The 21,622-nt window shown below is 42.8% G+C and overlaps 1 protein-coding gene across 4 annotated transcripts in view; it reads left to right on the forward strand.

Moving 5' to 3' along the window:
• The window catches only part of camsap2b (calmodulin regulated spectrin-associated protein family, member 2b), a 31,386-nt gene extending 10,072 nt beyond the window's left edge, over positions 1–21,314 (forward strand). For 3 of the 4 annotated variants that reach the window (XM_046408787.1, XM_046408788.1, XM_046408789.1), the window contains 19 exons: positions 1,893–2,072; positions 3,197–3,283; positions 8,003–8,144; positions 9,279–9,418; positions 10,905–10,995; positions 11,132–11,236; positions 11,896–11,965; positions 12,058–12,339; positions 13,270–13,990; positions 14,078–14,224; positions 14,313–14,538; positions 14,864–15,053; positions 15,153–15,900; positions 16,834–16,970; positions 17,098–17,312; positions 17,396–17,495; positions 18,886–19,001; positions 19,096–19,214; positions 19,302–21,314. In XM_046408787.1, coding sequence (XP_046264743.1) covers positions 1,893–2,072; positions 3,197–3,283; positions 8,003–8,144; positions 9,279–9,418; positions 10,905–10,995; positions 11,132–11,236; positions 11,896–11,965; positions 12,058–12,339; positions 13,270–13,990; positions 14,078–14,224; positions 14,313–14,538; positions 14,864–15,053; positions 15,153–15,900; positions 16,834–16,970; positions 17,098–17,312; positions 17,396–17,495; positions 18,886–19,001; positions 19,096–19,214; positions 19,302–19,601 — 4,116 coding nt within the window. In that variant the 3' untranslated portion in view covers positions 19,602–21,314. Of the gene's footprint in view, positions 1–988; positions 1,246–1,892; positions 2,073–3,196; positions 3,284–8,002; positions 8,145–9,278; positions 9,419–10,904; positions 10,996–11,131; positions 11,237–11,895; positions 11,966–12,057; positions 12,340–13,269; positions 13,991–14,077; positions 14,225–14,312; positions 14,539–14,863; positions 15,054–15,152; positions 15,901–16,833; positions 16,971–17,097; positions 17,313–17,395; positions 17,496–18,885; positions 19,002–19,095; positions 19,215–19,301 lie in introns of all 4 variants that reach the window. The other variant, XM_046408790.1, reaches the window with a different exon arrangement.
• Positions 21,315–21,622: the final 308 nt, after the last annotated feature.

The raw sequence follows: 21,622 nt of genomic DNA on the forward strand, positions 1-21,622 counted from the left end.
AGTGGATTTATGTAAATTAGTTCAATCACAGAAAAACCTCAGTGGGTTTTTATGAAGATCATGTTTTCTGGATCTCCAGCTCCAGTATAAGCTGCTTGGCCTGTTTCTCCTTCCGTCTGTCTCTCTGTCATTCAGTCCAGCTGTCAGACAGACAGACAGGCTACAGTAGGAGAATGCACACCATGTCAGATATTTGGCAATATCCTGAAGATGCAGGATTTCAGAACATCGTCTGCAGACCTTTTCGTGCAGACAGTTCAATATCAGGCTCGTGTAGTGTGGCAGCTCTGTGTCCAGGTGCCAGTCTAAACAATCCCATTCACTCATGTAATACACAGCAGCTGTAACATTTATTATAACGTATGTTATGTCTAGCATGCATTTTTATACTTCTCAGCAATCAGTTAATACAAACATCTGTTCAGCTCAAACAGATTACACTTAGTGAATTCACTGTCAGTCAAAAAAAATATTAACAAACAACAATTTAGAGGATTTATTGATTTTTTTTAAAAAAATTTTTTTGACTTTGATCCAGCTAAAATACCACATATTCTCTGGTTCCATCATAGGAAATTGAATATTTTATGTGTTTATTGGATAAAGCTGGCCACTTGAAGACATTACTTTGGTGTCTGGGTGACTATGAGGGACACTTTAAACTTTTCATGACATTTTAAAAATAATTAAACAATTCCTTGGAAAAAAATAAACTGCAGATTAATCAATAATGAAAATAATTAAGTAAATTGTTAATGGCAGCCTTACCCAGATCAGAAGGATGAGCATTTGGTCAACAATGTTACCTTCCTAACAAAAAAGGTCTCATTTGTTCTGTTTGTCCTTTTAAATGAATCCAATCAAATTAAATGAGTACCCTGACATCAGATGATACTTGATTCTAGTTTGTTTAAGTATCTCCATGCTTATTTCCATGAGGAGTTTGTTACTAACCGCCGTATTTCTTCTGTACACGCTGTCTGTTTAGACTGGCAGAGGAACATGTGGTGCTGACGCTGAGCACCAGAAGCAGTCCAGCAGTCGCAGCACTTGTAGGCTTCTCGGGGAAACACTTGGTCATACTGGCTGTTATATGAGGCCCTGTGGTTATGAATAGAGGCCTGTGCTTGACACTACAAGCTCCGGTGGTACATAGTCTCACTGCTTGTTTGAGTCTCCTGGATCATGGAGCACCTGACTTTAGTTGTTTGTTCAGTTAGGTTGGACTCGCGCACAGATGCTTAGGTAAGCAACGAACACACGTAAGCACACATGCACACAGAGCGCAAATGTTTTTGAGTGGACCTGTTAGTGTGACAGGAAAGGGAAGGGGGGGGGGGGGTCTGTTGGTCTGACCTGCCTGGAATGGGATTAGAAAGGCCAGGAGAATGTCAAGCTTTGTGTAGGTTTTGATGGCTGGTAAAAACCACTTGAATAAAGTGAATGACTCAAAATTAGGTCATGTGTGCTCTATAAAAGTAGTTCTAAATGTGCAGATGTTTAGTAGTGTAAAGTGGTTTCAGATGTCATGAGGAAAGAGGGGTTGGACAGCTAGCCTTCAAGAAGGGGTCGGTGAAAAAAAAAATCGTCATTGTTTTCTTGTATATGCCTTCTCAGATGCCTGTTGGGGCTGGATCCAAGGAGCTAATAGTTGCACATCTTTTTCAAGAGAGCTAAACTGTCAGATCATTCCACTGTTGAATGAAAACATCTGCTTTAACAGATTCTGGCAACTTTCCACTTCAAAAATACCCATGAGGTGTCAGCCCAGAGTCAATGTGATGAGCAGAAAAGCACCAACATGAAAATATAAAGTTAGGCCCTTCATTTTCAGTTTGAACCTTTTGGAAAGAAGTGGGAGATCCTTACAACACTGCTGCATGTCTCTACAGAATTCCCATCTGGCACTCATAGATACCCTGATGATGGCGTATACTGTGGAGATGGTGAGTGTGGAGAGGGTGATGTCCTGCATCAACAGGTACTCCTCCGCTGAACCCTCACACAGCGACGGACACGTCCAGGAGCTTCCTTATGACACGGAGGATGCAATCATCACCTGGATCAACAAGGTAAACAAAGCAACAGCACACACGAAACCACAAGGACGTGTGCGTTCTCATTTCAGAGGATGACAGCTGTACACATCCTTGAGCCTTTTACAATGGAGAACACACAGTTCTTTGTTTAACTCTGGATATAAAAGACATGAGAGGTGCTGGAAAGTGTGTAAGCACTCATTTCCTGTGTAATGTAATGTTATGTTTGCAAGCAAACTAGATGAAGAACTGGCACCAATCACATGTAATCATGTCAGAAAGATTACCTAACCTCCTCTGGTCGGTTAAAGCAGGATTAGGAGGGTAAAATCAGACCTCAAGTGGGTTGTAAGCTTTAAGAGGGCAGTAGTTAAGTCTCTTTGATTGCATCTTTAGTTTATTTCATTAACCTACAGATTATTTTGTCACTTGAAATTGCTTTTACTGACCTTCAGGAGACTTTAAGGGAATTTTGACACAGTTGTCTCAAAATAATGTGATGTTGAACGGGTTTTGCTTTGTTTAAAAGCCCCAGCATGGCACAAATTAATTAATTAAACATGCAGTGATCACTGACATTTCTAGATGTAGAAGCTCACGCGCTTGCTGTTCCCTTTTCCAGCCCAAAGGCAGGAAGATACACACATGGGATTCATTTACATACACACATAGACACACACACACACATTAAAAAAAACACTTGTCTCCCTGTGTATCTCTGAGACATAACACATTGTGGTTGGGATTGGCTGATGTGACCTTGTGCATCCTCAGGCCAAAATGTTCTCTGTTTGTACAGAACCTTTGAAGACAGAAGAACAGTTCTTGTAAAAACGGGGTCCTTTTAAAAGAGATACTACCATGATAGTGATCTTTAAAGTTCCTTCTCTGGAGCAGGAAGTCAGCTGAGTGCTGTATATTAGGTTACAGTAATATTTAGCATCGGTGGCTAATGGACAGTGGTGGTGGTGAAAAGTTTTCTTTTGATGTATGGAGCCTCTTGTTCTCATGTTCAAGGTTGTCTTTTCTCCAGCACAGACTCACCATTCAGTCTCTCAGTGTGCGCAAAATACTTGTCTGAAATTTGACCTTCATCTCTGTTGGCCTGTCTGCCTCTCTCTCTCTCTCTCTCTCTCTCTCTCTCTCTCTCTCTCCAGGTGAACGAACACCTGAGGGACATCCTTGTTGAAGAGCAAAAGCTTAGGGAGACTTCATTCCAGGAGTCAAATGCAGCAACACAGAAAGTAAGAACACACAAACACAGTAACACAAGCTCTCTAATTTGTAGATTCCATACAAATAACAGGCTGCGTAAAGGAACATTTCAACATTTTGTGTCTGCTTTAACTATGGAGCCAGATTTAACACTTAATATATCCTGCATTTAATTCACAGTAAAATGTGAAGATGTAAAAATGACAGTTCATGGTTTCAGAGGGAATTTGATGGGAAGTCACTGTGTCCAGCGGTGCAAAGTGTCTTTAGAGGGAGTTAAATACCATTATTTCTGAGTGAAGAACAGCAGACGCACTGACATCCCTGAGGCTTTCATCTCTGGGAGGAAGGGAGAAATGCTGCACTGTAGTGCTGGGTGGATAAATAAACTTATTTGTCAGTAAATTGTTGTACCATGTACCAACTGTTGTGTTAGCATTTCGGTTTGTGCACAGATTAAACAAAGAGAGATACGGCCTGTTAATTAGTGAACATTTGAGGCACTGGTAGGCTAATAGTTTCCCCTTGTTTCCAGTCTTTGGGGTCAGCTAAGCTAATCTGGCTACTAAACCACGATGTGTAGCTGTGTATGAGAGAGCGTCAGTCTTCATGAATCTTTTGTTTGGTCTCCTTTCTGTTAACGTTAGATTTTAAATCTTTTCTGCTCATACGCATTACCGCGCATCTGCGTCCACACAAGGCAGAGCCACATGATATACACACACGCAGACAGCACAGTACACAGCGGTCTGTAAAATCAGAGGAACAGATGAGCTCAGTCTCAGACCAGCTGCAGAGAAATGTTGGCAAGAGTCGCCACACTGCTGTTAGAGGAGACAAAGAAATGTGCAGGGCGGAGGAAAGGAGGAGAAAGGGTGACAGACAGAGGGAGAGAAGAAGAAAAAGTGAGGAGGGATGATCAGACAGAGAGGAACGGGAGAAATGACACCATGGCACAGGGCCATGGAGAGAGACACTCTGGGACTCTGTCAGCTGTAGCAAAACAAAGTCTGTGACAGACAGCTCTGCAGTGTTCTCATCCTGCAGGCCTTGTAGTTATGTAAGGTCTGTGTGACACAACAAGTAAGTCCAGTGAGGCAAACACACAGCAGTCAGCTACCGTCCTCTTCCACTCATTTAACCATGAAGCTCCAGCACGAGGCCTCATCGGGGTACGACCTTCGCCTCAGGTCGGTGCTCTGCGATGGTGACACATAGAGGAGGGGAAAGGTTAAAATGTGGAGAAAATAAATATGATCTTGTTGTTCTTATGATCTGATTCATCTGTGGCAAATATGAATCATTTGTTTCTTGCAATTCAGTATCAAACACTGGTTGAAACAGTGACTTTGTAAACACCAGATACTGCCTGTGAGTAAACCTGTGTGGTTTCAAAGATAGCTCCAGGGAACTGGTGTGCTAACCGATGTCAGCAAGAGAGTCAGCCATAACTGCTCTGTGAGATTGTGTTTAGACACTGAGGTGCTTTGAGTGAAATGCTAATGAGAGCAAGGCAACATGGGGACAATGACAGTGCTAACGTGGTGATGTTTAGCATCAATGTTCACCATCTTAGCTGCTAACATTTTCTATATATAGATAGAAAAGGGCCTCAGCCAAAGTGTTCCACAAAGTTGAAAGCGTAGCGTTGTCCAAAATGTCTCGGTATACTTGATACCAAATTTCGTGGTAGTTCATCTACCGTTTGTGGAGACATTTGACTCTAAATCTCGTGGTGGCGCTATAGGAGAAGTGAGGGGCTCAGCAAAATAAGTAGGACTCATCCTCTTTGGCACATGAATACAGAATTTAATAGCAATCCATTTCGCAATTGATCTGGACCAGGCTGACATTGCACATAAAACCACACTGCAAGCTTGACAGTAATGCATTATAGTACTTACGTACAACAGGGAATGAATTGTAAGCAGCAAAGTTACCTTTTTCTTCAAAGAGGTGCAAGATGTCTCGAATGGCTAAATGAGTTTAGAAAGAGCTTTAATCTGCCAAATTCTCTCATGTGCATTGTATTTCTGCGTCGATACAGTGAGAGAGATCGCTGCCTCGCTGCGAATATAAATGGGATGTGACCCATGCAGGACCGACTTACACTGACATAAACTCGGGCTTTGTGAGAGGCAACAAGTTAGAATGAGGGAATAATAATAAGAAGAAGGGCTTTAAAAGAGTGTGAAGAATACTCTGTACTCTCTGTTTCAGTCAGCTGCTTTCCTACTCCATGCTCCATCACACAGCTCCCACTTCAACAGAAGTCTATTCACTGAGTAGGACATACTCACAGGAGATAATTTCACACACACACAAGCCTGCGAGAACACATGCACCAATGTATGAGCACAAGACACTTCTCAGTAAGTCTTGTCTATTCTTGGACAGTGTGAAGAATCTTTAACTGTGGTCTTATGACTAAGCGCTCAGCATTTTTATGTGAGATTTCTGTGTTTGTGCTTAACGTAGGTGTTCGCACATAAGACTGAGTGGCAAGTCGAACGACAGACATGTTGGATGAGTGCAAGTGAATCAGGATCTTCCACGGTCATAAGAAATTGTTAACGTTTGTAAATTTGATTACTTCTATTAAGGAGGTTAAGTTTAAGATTTGTATGTTCATGAGTTTGCAACATGCAGAACCTCAAAAACCTTTCAGTAAAACTTGCTGGAATGTTAGGACAGACGCCAAGAAATGAGTGATTACCTTTTGGTGCAGATCCACATTTTTAAAGGGTTTCCAAACAGTACATGACATGCAGACTTACCCTCTCTCTAACACAATCATTGCATCAGAAATTTAATTTGTCCAGTTCTTCCATAATGATCAAATACCTGCAAAACTCCCATCCTGTGAGTCTCAGCTATTCTTTTGGGCTAATTAGCAAATGTCAGCATGCTGACAAGATGTGAAACTGGTAAGCATCATACCTGCTAAACATCAGCAGATTAGCATGTTAACTTTAAAAGCGTCTCTGTAGCAGAGCACATCCTCACACAGACGCCAGCATGGCCTCTTAGTGCTTTTATATTTCAAAAGATTATAATTTCATACGTGTGACTCTCGGGACCAGTAGTTTTTATAATTAAATGTGGTCTGTTGGTGTCTGACTCATAAAAATAATTAACAGTATAGAGAATTATTAACCAGAAGTCAAAGATCTCTGCATGTACAGTTACACTACCAGCAGCTAAACAGGTAAAAGACTCCCCGAGGAGACTGAAAACTATAAATTCATTTTAATTGCTCTCTGTATGATGGCGTAATGGCAATACGTTTTAGTAAAATATCCTTCAAAACTAAAGACTTTTTGTAGTTACAATTACTGCCAGTTCAATTACTACTCTGGCAGACATATCCCATATTTGTTTATCGCTGTGTATTTTAATATATCCACATGCATATTGAAAATGTTTTTAAATGAAAATGTTTGACAGATTCAGAGGATTGTGCATTGTGAAATACTTCTAGCAGTAAGAGCGTGTTTGACCCTGAGTCTCAGCTGCAGAAACAAACCTTTTTTTTTTGCCTGCTGTCAGCCTAACGCTTCTCCCACTCTCTCCTGTTGTTGTCCAATCATCATCCACCATCAAGTCTCCTAGTAAATGGTACTGGAGATTAGTACCTGTAAGTCCATCCATTCTGAAGAATTCCTCTTCACCAACCACCAGCATCTGTCTCTTCTCCTTCTAATCCCAAACCTGCATTATACACCCATTCACCTTCTACCCTCAGAGTCTCTTGTCATTGCATGTGGCCCTAAGCCCCATCATGCATTGGTCAAACACCTCCCACCTTAGGACTTGTCTCCACACATCCTAGGAATCTGATTGACTGATTCTAAATATTTTGAAACTGTGTCCCATGAAAGAGCAAGCAAATTCCAGTAGCATGGCCATATTAATGATTGATAATCCACTTAAAGCATATCAGAACCTGATGCCACTGCCCCGGTATTGTTATTTTCTTGTTTTTTTTGGCATGCCTGTGTTATACATTGAAAACATGGGGCACATATTTATTATATGGGTTTAAATTGATTGTTGTGACAAAAGCCTGTCAGATATGCATTATATTTCCTCTGAGCTGCTGTCAGACAGTCAGAGCCACTCTGATTAAAGTTTCCATTATATTGCCTGTAAAATACATACACAGTACCACTCTTGTGTGTTTATGGGCAAGCTGGGAGTCATGATGTTGTGTGGACATATGTAGTGGTGTTATCTCTGTGGTTTTACAGGCCCAGAAGGACCCACAGTCAGGACGGATGTGCTAATGCAGATTGTTATTAAACTTTAAATCACATGCACTGTCTGCTACAGCACCACAGTGGAGGCTAAGATGACCCCACCCCCCGCATACCAGATGTATAACACTGATAACAAGTCATTTGCTACTTGCATTTTGTCCTCATTCTCCATCGAGAGAACTAACCGCTCCTCACGAAGCAATCAGAAGCACAAAATATTGCTGATTGAAACTTTTTTTTATCCATTTAAATATGAGATGTCTGTAATTCTAGCTGTTCTGTATGATAATTTGCATGATGCCCCACCCTGTGCTTGAAACTCCTCAAATTAACACTTGTTTGTCCGCAAGCCGGTGTGATTGAGTTGAGTGGGTGTGCGCACCGATGCATGCAGATAAAAGTGTGTCTGCACCAACAATCAGAGTCAACCATAGGTATCCACCCCGATGTCATGTAAGTGATGCCTTTGTGCCGTTGCCATGGTTTCAGGCTCGCTACAGGAAGGAGCATGCTCAGCAGAGGAGCTCTCCATCACTCCCCCTGGTGGAGAACCTGCTGAAGGACAACACAGACGGCTGCGCCTTGACCACCCTTCTGCACTTCTACTGCTCACAGGTCATCAGACTGGAAGGTGAGATCAAAACCGCTGAATCTTTGACCCCACTCACCTGACATCAAACCACACCCTCTTGTATTGGTACTATAAAGTAAACAGACAAGAATAAAATCAGTTAGGTTATACAATTAGGAATAGCAAAGAAATGACACAGTGAGCTGACCACAGTGATGTTCAGTCTCGACTAGACAGCACAAGGACACTCTTTCCTGCCCTCGCTTCTCTGACTACAATCATACATTGGAGTAAGGGGCTTTAAACAAAGAGCATATTTATTTTCCATTTGCCCTTATTTTCTGAGGACATTTTGCCTTGTGAGCATTTAAGTAGATATAAAGAAAAGTAAATAAAAAGTAAGTAAATTCAATAAAAAGAAGTAATTGTAGCCTTTTGCAGTAAATGCTTTGTAGATTTTAATGGGTTTAACAATTAGCTTAACGATATTGTTAATAATACTGACCCAAGAAAGACACTGTGAGGCAGAGAGGATTCAGGACAGACACAGAGAAACAAAGACTTGTTTCCTCTGAGCTCGCCTACGCCCTCATTTCTAAAAATGCCCTGTGTTGGGTTGTGATTGGTCACAAGGGGTATGTGACGGAGAGCCGTTACAGGACTCGCTGGCTGCTATTTCAAAGATAAACGACTCCTGTGTTGGCGCTCTGAGACTCTTGGGATTGAATGTAGTTCACAGGGACCTCACACACATGTGGACCAGATGTGGACTCGAGTTAAACTTCTGCTTGCTGTTAGCTTGACTTACTCTAAAAATAATAAAGAGACACAGAATGACGTGAGGTTCGGTTGTCTGGTTGTCCCTGGTCTGTTCTCTCTTATTAGACATTACACACATGCATGGGCCTTCCTTACAGTAACGTCATGGGATAAAAATCCTGATGATTCATACAGAAGGAGTTGAGGACGGTTTGAAAAAGTTTCAAGGATCTTGAGTGATTCAAATCGGCTACTGTATATGGCACAAATACTAGTGGGAAATTGTAGGATAATTTTCCTCTCATCTGTTCTTTTTTAAACATAAACTATGCCTTATCTTTTCCTCGCCTTCCTGCTTGGCCTTTGCTAACCCCCCCTTCCCTCCTCCCTTGTGCGTGTTTGTGTGTGTGCCTGACCCCTCCCCTGGCTGAGCAGATATCTGCCTCAAGGAGACCATGTCTTTGGCAGACAGTCTGTACAACCTCCAGCTGGTGCAGGAGTTCTGCAGGAACAACCTCAACCACTGCTGCCACTTCAGCCTGGAGGACATGCTCTACGCACACGCATCTATAAAGGTATGGAGACAGGCACACAAATGTTAAAAACCAAAATGGCTGTGGAGGATGTGGAAAGTGCTATTTTTGTAGACTGAGTTAAAGAAAAAGAGAAAAGTGTTTCAGGGAATAAGGAGAATCAGAGTTGGAAATTACAAAATAGGTGAAAATGAGTCATACGAGGAAAAGTTTAATAATGGATGTGTGTGAGCAGGCTTGGTTCTCACAGGGGTCGTTTACTGTGCGTGTGATTATTTTAACATGGACATAAAGATCATTTTGCTACAATGAGTGTTGTGTTGCTGCCAGATTTAATGAATGTGTTGGTGCTTTTCTAGTACAGACCCTGCAGGACAAATAACCCCCCCCTCCTTCACACAGAGGACAGATTCTGTGCTGAGGAAATTCACAAGCCTGACCCGTCTCTGCCTGCCTCTCTTGTCCTCTCCCCCTCTCTCCATCCCCTCTTTAGGTCAAGCAACTAAATCGGTGATGTTTAGAGATAACACTGACTGAACTGCTGATTCACTCACTCCTCAGGGCTTGCATCTCCCCTTTTCACACACATTTGTTTCTGATTAATAAAAGACTTACTGTACAACTTTAAGAGTTTCTCCGTGCCATTCAGACATTAGAGCCTGTGTGGGTAAATAGTATGCGGTGAACGTGGGCAGAAATATTCGCATTCAGGTCACAGTTTGAGCTGACCGGGAGTTTCCATTCTTCAAAACAACACAGCAGACTGTTTTCACACTTGTTCGCTCTTTGCTCTGCGTTTCTCTCGTTCTCTCTCAGTCACTGCATTGTTTATAGTGACTCTGTAGCCACTAGCTGTACAGGCGTGGAAGAAGGAGAGAAATGGTCATGAAGAGCAGTTAAAAAGACTGGCACGTTGCCCAAACACCACAGTTTCGCTGCCCCCTGAATCTTAACTAGTGCCTGCATGTGTGTGTGTGTACCTTTGATATATTACACAAAAAAGTCTTGTTTATGCTATTGAGCAGTTCACCCTGTTGTATGTCAAACGAAGAGAAAGTAATTCAACTGTTCAACTGCTTTGTGTGTGTTAACATGAAGGTTTCCTTCAGACAAAATCTTCTGTGTTGGCCTCCAGAGAGATCTGTTTATAACACGAATGCATCCATCAGTTATGTGGGTCACACACTCGCTGCTCTGCGCCCATCTGTGCGCATGTGACATATTTAAACCAAATTCCAGATGGTGTTTTTGGACAGTTTTCATGAGGCGTATGGGTTTTACATTAAATCACTTAGACAATGAAACATTAATTGATATTCAGCCACACACACACACGTACGCACACATGACACACCTGAGCCTGTTACCTGGCAGCAGTTGGCAGGCCATGACCTCATTGATCTGTCAAAATGCTGTATGATATTGTAGCTCATCAGCTATGTTTACAGAGACAGAGTTAAACATTGTGTTAGTAACATTATGATAACCACAAAAGTGTATATGTCTGTGTGTGTCTTTGGTCTTGCAGAGTAACTACCTGGTGTTTATGGCTGAACTTTTCTGGTGGTTTGAGGTGGTTAAACCTTCATTTGTACAGCCCAGAGTCTTCAACCCAGACGGTACAGTACAACTTAATAGTAACATCAACACGCTGTTGTTAGCTGATGAGAATTTTCCCATGTTATGCAAGCTAATTGTTACCTGTAATAATTGCCTGCTGAACATTGAGTATTTCTCATATGCTTCCCCCTGCAGCCTGCGAGCCTGTGTCATCCTGCAGAAAAATGGCCCCTGTGTCCAGTCCACTCAAACAGAGATATGCAGACAGACCAGACAGCCCAGAGAGCATCCCTGCAGAGGGTAAAACACCTGATATCAACTGAGGATGTTAACAAATCCTGTATTTTCATTCCTACCTATTGAATGATAGTCCAGATGAATGTACACACAATGTGTGTTTGCTAAAGCAAAAGGAGATTTGTTGTGGATTATGTGCATGTCTTCAGTGATCATGTGGACTGAGATGTGGCATTTTGGTTCATGTCTCTTGCTTGTAAATGCAGCAGGAGTTTTAGTATAACTCTTCTTTTCACCATCAGCTTTCACAGAACAAGTTTGTTGTCTATCTGTTGAATTTGCCCATACTGTACAAAAAAAGATATAATCACTACTATTAGCGGTTGCCCGCAGGGTAAGTTGAAGAATGTGTGGATGTGTTTTGTTTTGAAAGAGGCCCCCTAGTGGTTGAAGTATAGCCATGCACCAATATTGCATTTGAATCTTGTACTTCAGCAATTAAATACTCAACATACTAAACGGTATCGTCTGTTTAGGAAAAATCTAATGTGGAATAAGTAGGCAGAAGGAGGCAGGTGTGGAGCAGACAGCTCAGATGTCCACATTAAGTTGGATATGTATTAGTGTTAAACTGGTGCATCTATAACTTCTGCCTTCCTGAACCTAACTTGTTAATAGGTGAAATCCAGACACTAAAGCAAATATCTCTGTGTCTGCAACAGGTGGAATGAAAAGATCTACCGCCATGTCCTATGCGGATGACTGCACTGGGACATGGCCCAAAGAAAAACGGTTAGTACCTAAACTCCACATTTACCCGTCTAGAGCAGATGACATTCGTTGACCATAAATGTGATTAATTAAGAATGCATTCCCTCCCTCAGCTCTTCGTCTCGGGGAATCTCCTTTGAGATTCCTCTGGATGGAGACCCGACTGTGCCGCCCTGTGAAGCTCCCTCCCTCCGCGGTATGACCCGCTCTGCCAGCAGTGACGGTCTTGGTTTCAAAGTTCACTTTGCATCTCGAGGGGGCATCAAACGTCACCTCTCCCTCATGCCCATCAGTGTAAATGGCCAGAGCAAGCACATACCAGAGGATGATGAGGACTTCACCTCCCACAAACCACTGGGGAGAAACAACACATTCTCAGTCAAGAACCAAAGCAGGTACTGCAGAGGATGTGTCAGGTTATGAATTACATGAATAGCCGAATCCTCTAACCTCTAAATGAGGATAAAAGATTCTGTTATCAATTTTGAGGTATAGTAGATGGTATAGATCTAAAAGACGAAACTGACAGAAGGGCAGTATACACAGGAAAACATTAAAATTCAATGTGGTCCAGTAAAATTTCCTCAAGCACATGTGTGGAACATCATATCATCTAACCTGCATTATTATCAGTGCCATATAAAATGTTTTAATTTCTGTGTTCCCAGTTTGGATTTGAGTTCTTATGTTTGCTCAAGGGATACTCTGTAGTTTGTCTAGCAGTGGTGCTTCACAAAGCCGCTTTTAATAAAAACTGCGATCTCAAAAAATTAGACATACCAGTTTCAAAGCGTGGGATGAATGAGCATGTAAGAGTCTGTGCATTCTTAATTAAAGGTTTTCTTATCACGGTCTACTACTCTATGCTGTGTACTTACTGAAATAACTTTTCTCGTAACTTTTCTCGTGCAAGTCACAATGTTATCGGAATGCACTGCTTTGATTGGCTGAGTAGCCGTGGTTTGCAATGCATGCTATTGGTGTGTGAGTTTCCTGGGCCGCTAGTGCCACAGCGGCGCTAAAAATCAACTGCACAGGTAGAAATACTACATCAAAATTTAATAATTGTCAATAGTTTAGTGATTATAGGTTGAGGTTTAGATAGCACGTGTGGGCCTGAGTTTGGGTCTAGACCTGGACTGCTAGTCCAGTACACATATTAACTTTCGGGACACATAACCTCCCAAGACATCTCATTAACTGTGCTCAGGTGAATCAATCCATTTTTAATGTATCAAACTGAGCAAAACTTCACATTCCATGGAGAGACACAAAGATAACTGACTGTTTCAACTATCAGTTCATTTGTCCAAACCTGTCCCTAGGTACTCGAATGGAGTCCTCCCAGATAGCAGCCACAATCACCACGGCAACCACAGTGACCACATCAGCCCATCAACTCCTCCGAGCATTGAGGAGGCCCTTAAGATTATCCACGACACTGAAAGGCCACACGCTAGCCTGAGCATGGGCGATGGAGACAATGGCTTCTTTCTTCACAGTGCGGAGCCTTCAGACCCTCCAGGGGACCAAGGTCAAGGAGACGACCCGGGTTCAGCTAAGGCTCTGCCGAATGACCACGATCCCAACTCCATATCCACTGAAGAAGTTGACACGGGCATCCATGTGAGGACAGAAGACATCCAGAGTTTGGATGAGGACTCCTCCTCTCTGAGAGACTATTCAGATATAGACCCAGACTGCGAGGCCATGACCCGGTCGTGCCCTCTGTCTGAACGGTCCGAGAGGGAGAGAAGCAGGGAGGCGGGACGGAAAGGGGTCGGTGACGCCAACCCTGAGGGTGAGAGGGGAGTCGGCAGTGACAGGAGCAGCCCCTGTCCCAGTTCAGCACCCACACTTCCCAGATCCCACACAGCCAGCCCCGCCTCGTCCTCTGGAGGTTCTGGAGGCGGCATGGTCCGGATGACTAGCTTTGCAGAGCAGAAGTTCAGGAAGCTGGAGGGAAGGAGCAGTGGAGGAACCACACCAGAGAGTTCAGATCTCAATGCGCCATATATACAACCACCAAAAAGCAATTCTTCTCAGGTTTGTGTCCCTTTGTGTGTTACTCATTCCCTCCCTTTTGTGGCATAGAATCACATTAATGTGAATGGCCTTTGCTCTTTATTCTAGATCTCTGCGCCTCCTTTGCCGATCACATCTCCCTCTCCGGTGACACCCTCGCCCAGAGACCCCTCTCACCTGATAGCCTCAGAGATGATTCAGCTGAGGATGAAACTGGAAGAGAAACGGAGAGCCATTGAAGCCCAGAAGAAGAAGGTAAACGCATCCAGACAAAGAAACATAGCCAGTAGAATAGCTCTAAATATAAATGTCCATGCCATGTTGCTCTCTTCACATTTTCTAGGTGGAAGCAGCTTTCACCCGTCATCGTCAAAAGATGGGCAGAACGGCCTTTTTGAATGTGGTGAGAAGAAAAGGAGTCACTGCCCCCCTCTGCTCAGGGGGAGCAGAAACTCCTTCTCCAGAGCCACTCACACCTTCAAAGGAAACCAGCCAAGGCAGCATGGAACGAGCAGAGAGATGCAAGCCAGATGGAGCAGCTCCTAAGTCCCCCTGTGAGGATGGTGGAAGTGAGTGAACGCAGTATGGACTCAACTAAAGATTGACCAGTATCAGTGATAACTGTCATATTTTCAAAACTGATGTTAATAGTACATACATGATAATATTGTGTAAATAATCCAGCTTATTTATATCCAGCTGGATATTTTTGTCATCATTTCATCTGCTTGCCCTTTCACTATTTCACTATTTGTTAAGTGTAATTGTTCTTTTATATGCTTTTCAACCCAGAATGATAATGCTGTAATGTTGTGTCTTTGGATGATATTTCCCACAGTGGTTTAAGGTGTTGTGAATTGGTGATTGACCAGTGGATTTACTCTGGTGATACAGGTGTGGCTCCGGGAGAAATCGATCTTGCAGATTACACTCGCTCCATTGAGAGGCTGAATACGTCGCTGGGCTTCCTGCAGACAGAGATGCAGCGTTTGTCCCAGCAGCAGGAGAAGATCATGGCCATGAGAGAGCATCAGCAGCAGCAGCAAGCCTGGGTCATTCCTCCTCCTGCTCCGTCTCCACACAGGTATTTTGTCGTGATAGATATCAATAACTTACTGGATAACAAGTTAACCACCATCCCATGAACACTTACATAGCATTAAGTGTTATTTTATCCCCACAGACAGCTCAGAGAGTTGCGTAGCAGCAGTGTAACAGGTCGTGGATCAGGCCGAGGCTCGGTTGGGTCTTTGTCTCCCATCCTTTCTTCCTCCGGCTCTCCACATGCTCCCAATCGTTCTCCTGCTGGCATTAAGCGACGGCCAGCCTCCTTCCATGCCAGAACACCTCGGACTCCACGGCCAAACGATCTGAAGGTCACACCCTTCAGTCGAATGCTCAACACCCCCACCTCAGTGGACAGCCTACCAAGACTGAGGCGGTTCAACTCCAGCCAAACCCAGCTCAGCTCGTTTGCCTACCTGGGTCATGATGATGGGCAAGCACCAAGGAAGAACCAAGAGGCCAAGGACAACAAAGAAAGCACCAAGGACAAAGAAGAGACAGTGGCAAAGGAGAGTGCTGGCACTCCCCAGCCTTCCACTAAAGAAGCAGCCAAAGAGAAGGAAGATGGGAGTCAGGATGAAAGAAAACAGACAGAGCAGGCTCGGTCGAAGGGTGAAGCCAAGCAAACAAGGTCATCAGAGGTGTTGTGTCAGCCGGTGTCTGAGATACAAGGGCCCAAACTCAGCCGGGTCAAGGGAGACTCCCAGGACAGAAGAGACCTGGTGGAGGTGCCTCTGTCTGGGCTGAAACCTCCGGGAAGACCACCCGGGGGTCAGGAGACCTCAGGAGAGGGCGAGGTAGAGGGAGAGGCGGGAGGAGACATTCATGGAGATGACCAAAAGATGTGCTGTGGATTCTTCTTCAAGGTGAATCGGAGCTACAGACTTATATAACATATGTACAGTCACATCTTTTTAATCCATACAGTACTTTCTCTAAATATTATCTGCAACACACCTATAGGTAGGGACTAAAAAGGACACTGGTTTAGATGTATATCCATCTATCTATCTATCTATCTATCTATCTATCTATCTATCTATCTATCGATCTATCTATATACAAGACTCTCCTGCTATGCTGACAGTGACATCAAGACCAAGACAGGCTTTCTCATATTTTGGTTTGAGACTGATAGTTGACTGATAGTTGGCTTGATGAGCATCATCAGATTTTCGTAATGTTTTGTCAAAAGTCTGTCCATCTCAGCTAATCTGCTAGCATCAGTCCTGCTAGCATTGCCAGGATCAGAAGACTGTAACGTCAGTAACATTTCTCCCCCAGCTGGTTACCCTCTCTATTGATTTTTCATTAATAATGAAGTGAATATACCCTTATGCTGCTATATGTAGGTGGCGGCAATGGGAAGAATCTCATACTGTGTGCCTGGTACTACATTTGCAGTGTTGTGTCTGCTGAGCCATGAGCTGAATACAAATGCACAAATGAATCCGAGCCAAAACAAAAAAAATAAGAGCAAGAACACAGATCCATAATAGACCCTTAGGGTTTTGATTTAGAGCAATCTCAGCGCTCAGTTGACAGACGCCCATTACAACAATGTCACATTAAATATCAACTTTATTAAGAGTCAGTATCTTCCCGCATGCATTGAAAATTTTGAGGGTCAAGATGGCAGAACAATTACACATATTGTCATTATAAATTAATACATGATGTAGTAATTCATCATTAAGACAGATTTGGAAAAAATGTTCACAGGCTCTTTATGCTGTGTAGTTCTACATAATATATTCTGACTTAATTATTGTGTGTGTTTCCCACCCATCAAACAACAGGATGATGTTAAAGGGGAAGAGGACATGGCAGCAAAGAAAGCAGCTCTGCTGGAGAAGAGGATGAGGAGGGAGAGGGAGGCTCAGGAGAGGAAGCAGCAGCAGGACCAGGACCAGGAGCAGAGGAGGGAAGTTGCACGGTCCGTATGAATCTCTTACTTTCTGTCTGTTTGCCAGTTCTAACACTCCTGCCATGTTTATAGCATCAGTATGAACGAATTTGACTGCAGTCTTCTGATGAATCTTAATCGTGGTCTCCTTCTCCAGGTTGAAAGCTGAGGAGGAGCAGCAGAAGAAGGATGAGGAGAAGGCAAGAAGGGAATACATCAGGAATGAATATCTGAGGAAGAAGCAGCTCAAGCTGATGGTGGACATGGATGAGGTCATCAAGCCCCGATCTGGAAGTCTCAAGAAGAAGCCACGGCCCAAGTCCATCCACAGGGATGTCATGGAGTCGTCCACTCCCCCTGTGAGAGCCACAGGTGAGCGGCACACAAATCACATGCACAAACGTACTGTCACCAAATGACAGGAGCTGATCCGTGCTCGACCTGTTGCATTGCAGGGGTGCGTCCTCGAGGTTTCTCGGTGTCAAGCGTTTCTTTGGCGTCTCTCAATCTGGCTGACAACGACAGAGACCAGCCAAATAACAGGAAGAACAACAGGTAAGGCAACTGTCTGTCTGGGACCTGAACTTGAAACAAACCACAGATGTAAGAAAAAACAATATGAATATCCTACTCCTGCACCTGGCTTTGTCAGTAAAACCCTGCCAGCTTAATGCTTAAAATTTAACTCTCGTGGTGGGTTGGTCGTGTGTCATAAATATAAACATCATGTGCTCTGGTTGGGTTCAGAAATTAAATAACTAAAGCGATAATTTTAACGGCACGTCAGTCATCTTCTTCGCCTTTACCACCTCTACATTCTAATCACAAATCAAAGTTACTTGTTACAGTTGTACAACAACTTCGAGTGATGACGTCACTCTTCATCTCATTTCCACGTTCCTTTTCTTTAAGTACCATGGAATCATATTTTGTTCTATAAGTAGCTATAAATTTTACAAAAATTAGAAGGATTACAAAATTACTCATTTTATTTCATTGCCACTTTTTCCAAATACTGCAGCTGGTTTGTGCAGTTGATCATTTCTTCATTTATTTCCTCCACTGTGATGTGCACTCCCACAGTCAAACTTTTAAAACTTCACAACCCCCACTCGGTTCTTCATTTGTATTTCATGAGGTGCTCTGATGACAAGTTAATTTTTTCTCTCCCTTCTCTCTGTTTTGCCTTCGTCACCTCAGAGGCAATAAAGTAGCTTCTGCCCATGTCCCGTTCTTTCTAAGCTCTCCCAAAGAAAGAAAGGGAAGGTTAGTAGTGCTCCGAAAAATGGCGCTTCAACAGATGTGCCTCCGTGTAACTTTGGTTCAGCCTGCATTTCATCAGATGTTGTTCTAACGCAGAACCATAGACAGATATGTCAACAGGACAGTAGTTTAACATATTCCATCACTGCTGTTTTTGCTTCTTCATTAAAATACATGAAAGCTGAGATGTTTCCGCCTCGGCCCTCTTTGCTATCGTCTTCTGCAGTATTGCTCTCAGGCTGTTGTTTACTCTCTTCTTCATGTTGGCTGCTCTGCGTTTCATTGCTGTGCTGGCTCTTTCCTCCACCAGCGCTTGAGCTCATCTCTTAAAAGTAGCCATGAAGACAGCGCTGAGACTTTCCTTTGCTTGGCTGAACACGCCTTTATGTACAGCTTCACTGGAATATGTACAGTATGATGTAATGCAAGACAACAGGCAGGGTTTGGAGATTTGTGTCACAGTGTCTGACCTTGTTTTACCACATCTGTGTGTGTGTGTGTGTGTGTGTGTGTGTGTGTGTGTGTGTGTGTGTGTGCGTGCATGTCTTTTTTGTGCAATCTGTCTGTGCCTGCTTTCATACCTCATACATGCTTACATGTATCGACATGTACATGTTGGTTGCGGGGGGGTTTTGTCATGTTTGTGTGTGTCATTTGTTGGTTTGTATGTGATTGTTTTCAGGCCAGACTCTGCTGAAGGATTTTCCTCCTGTCCCTCGACTGGCAGTCGGAACGGTGAAAATAACTGGGAAAATGATTCTACCACCTCTTCCACCCCATCCAACGCTGAGTATACAGGTATTACACATTTACACAACTGCTGTGCATAACATGACATTTCTTTTTTCTTTTTTTTTTTTTGCAATCTCATGTCTGGGTTTTCTTCTCACAGGACCCAAACTATACAAGGAGCCGAGTGCCAAGTCCAACAAGCACATCATACAGAATGCCCTGGCTCACTGTTGCCTGGCTGGCAAGGTCAACGAAGGGCAGAAGAATAAGATACTCGATGTATGTTTTGCAATCAAGTGGTTGTATGTTTCTCCTTTAAATAACATTCTGAACTAAACAATGGCTTTTCTCTGCGATTTTCTGCAGGAAATGGAGAAATCTGAAGCCAATAACTTCTTGGTGTTGTTCCGTGATTCTGGATGCCAGTTCAGGTCTGTGTACACCTACTGCCCTGAAACAGAGGAGATCACCAGGCTGGCCGGCATCGGGCCGAGGAACATCACGACCAAGATGATCGAGGGCCTGTACAAATACAACTCGGACAGGAAGCAGTTCAGCCAGATCCCAGCCAAAACCATGTCTGCCAGCGTGGACGCCATCACTATCGCCAGTCATCTGTGGCAAACCAAGAAGCAGGGGACGCCCAAAAAACTGCACACTAAGTAGTGCCAGCCTGCTGGGCGACATTTGGACGCACTTCTCTGGAACGAACACAGAAGAATTTATGGATTTTACGGTATCATTAAAAAGGACACATTGTTCAGCTGTAAGAAATCACAACTGGAATGTAGACTCCAAACGGCCCCCACAGACGTTGTTGTTACAATACAGAGGTGACTGCTACACTCTGGACTACTTCAATGGGGCACAAGTGTGTACTTGTCAGCATGTGTGTCAGTGTTCTCATGTGCCAAAAAAACAGAAGAAAATAAGAGGCGGACCATTGCCTTATTAGTTGAACCACTGAAGCAGTGAATGTCACGCCTCTAAAAGAGGCAGTTTGGTCTCTTTAGGTTGATCATGTGTGGCCTTAAGCTTGTTTTGTGTCATATGGTTGCGCTGCGAGTGTTTGTGTCATTTTGTCAGCACCTGTTGAAAAAGTCTTTTGTGATACAATAAAGCTTGTGTGTGCTCACAGGTCTGGGATCAGATTGTGCTCCCCATGAAGCCCAGGTTGTTAAAAGGGTGGCCTGTCTGATCTGTGATCAGGTAGAGGCAGCATTTTTAAGAGTTTTGCTGCTATACAGGCATGTGTTTTTTTGTTTGTTTTTTGTTTTTACATGTGACTGAAAAACTTATAAACATTACAAATTTGTGAATGCGTGTATATAGTGAAGTGCCAAGAAGAGTGAGGAAAATACCTCAGTTGGTGATTGCAATTACTTTCCAAAAGTGTGAATTGATGAGATTATTGAGCATATGGAGTACCATCAAAAATTCTGGAAAGCACCTGCAATAGATTCTTAATTTATTTCATTTTGATAATGCTTTGAAGATATTTTAAAAGGCGTCTTAGATTTTATTCAGAGAAACATATAATATACTATATGTATGTAAGTTAAATTAAGTTGTATATGATGGCAGATCCATTCAAAATGAACAAGTCCGCTTGTAGTAGCTTTTGAGTAGCTTTTATAATTTATCATGTATGTATGTGTATCAGTATGTTGTTGTTTGGGGCCTTTTCTTGTGCTACAAATGCAACAAGTGTGATCACTCAACAGTATCACCGATTACACTAACAACAGTAGTAGAATAGATGGAAGTCCCACACTATGTCATCAATATGTGCAATTTGAATAGTCAACATTGACCATGTTGCAGTTGGAACTAACAAATAATCAAAATGCCACTTTAATGGGGTAATTGTCTTAATTATTAGATTCTTAATTGCCCTCAAAGTAGTTCACAGTTGTAAATAAATGAATTCACCTGCGATAGCACTTCAAGACCCTGTCCACGGTCACTGAGTCGTCTTCACTTGTGGTGCCTGTTGTTTTATTCTGCTTTTGCTGTTGCTTTTTTTTTTTTACGACATGTTCCTTCATGTACGTGTTGACACTGTACAGATATATTTTGGCATATAGAAGTATTTTTTGTAATGACATTTGGCTGTTGGAGGTGTGCTCTAATGAAGCCGTGCGGTTGTTGAAGGACGTGTGTTGAAGGCTGAGTGCTCGACGAGACGCGGTATATAAAGCCTTAGGGAGGCTTTATTGTGGTATTGTGTGAAAGTATACTGAGAAAATCATAGTATTTTTTTCCAACTCTGAACTCGTTTTCTTCTCAATTTACTAAATATGCTCAACTGGTCATGGATTTTTTGTTGCTGTTTTTTCTATTCCTTTGAGCTTTATTAAAATGCCAGCTATCAACAGTATTCATGGTGTCTGTTTTCACATTCTCCATCGATTCAAGTCTAATGATGACAATAGCATTAGTTCACTCACTAAACTCATGTAAATACTGTCTGGCATGCTGCCTGACATAATATCACTCTACCATGTGTCCTTGTATTTGCAAAGACACAAGTAAACAAGGTAAGTATCATATGCATATGCAATACCTGCTTGGAGTCTGCACAAACAGAAATCAAAAGAAGACAGTCTAGTCACTCTTTTTGTGTCCTGGTTATTTTTCATCCGGTTTCAGATTATGCCAGGATTCTAATCCCATACATATCTTGG

The sequence above is a fragment of the Scatophagus argus genome, chromosome 13, assembly GCF_020382885.2.
Source record: "Scatophagus argus isolate fScaArg1 chromosome 13, fScaArg1.pri, whole genome shotgun sequence".
NCBI classification, from domain to species: domain Eukaryota; kingdom Metazoa; phylum Chordata; class Actinopteri; family Scatophagidae; genus Scatophagus; species Scatophagus argus.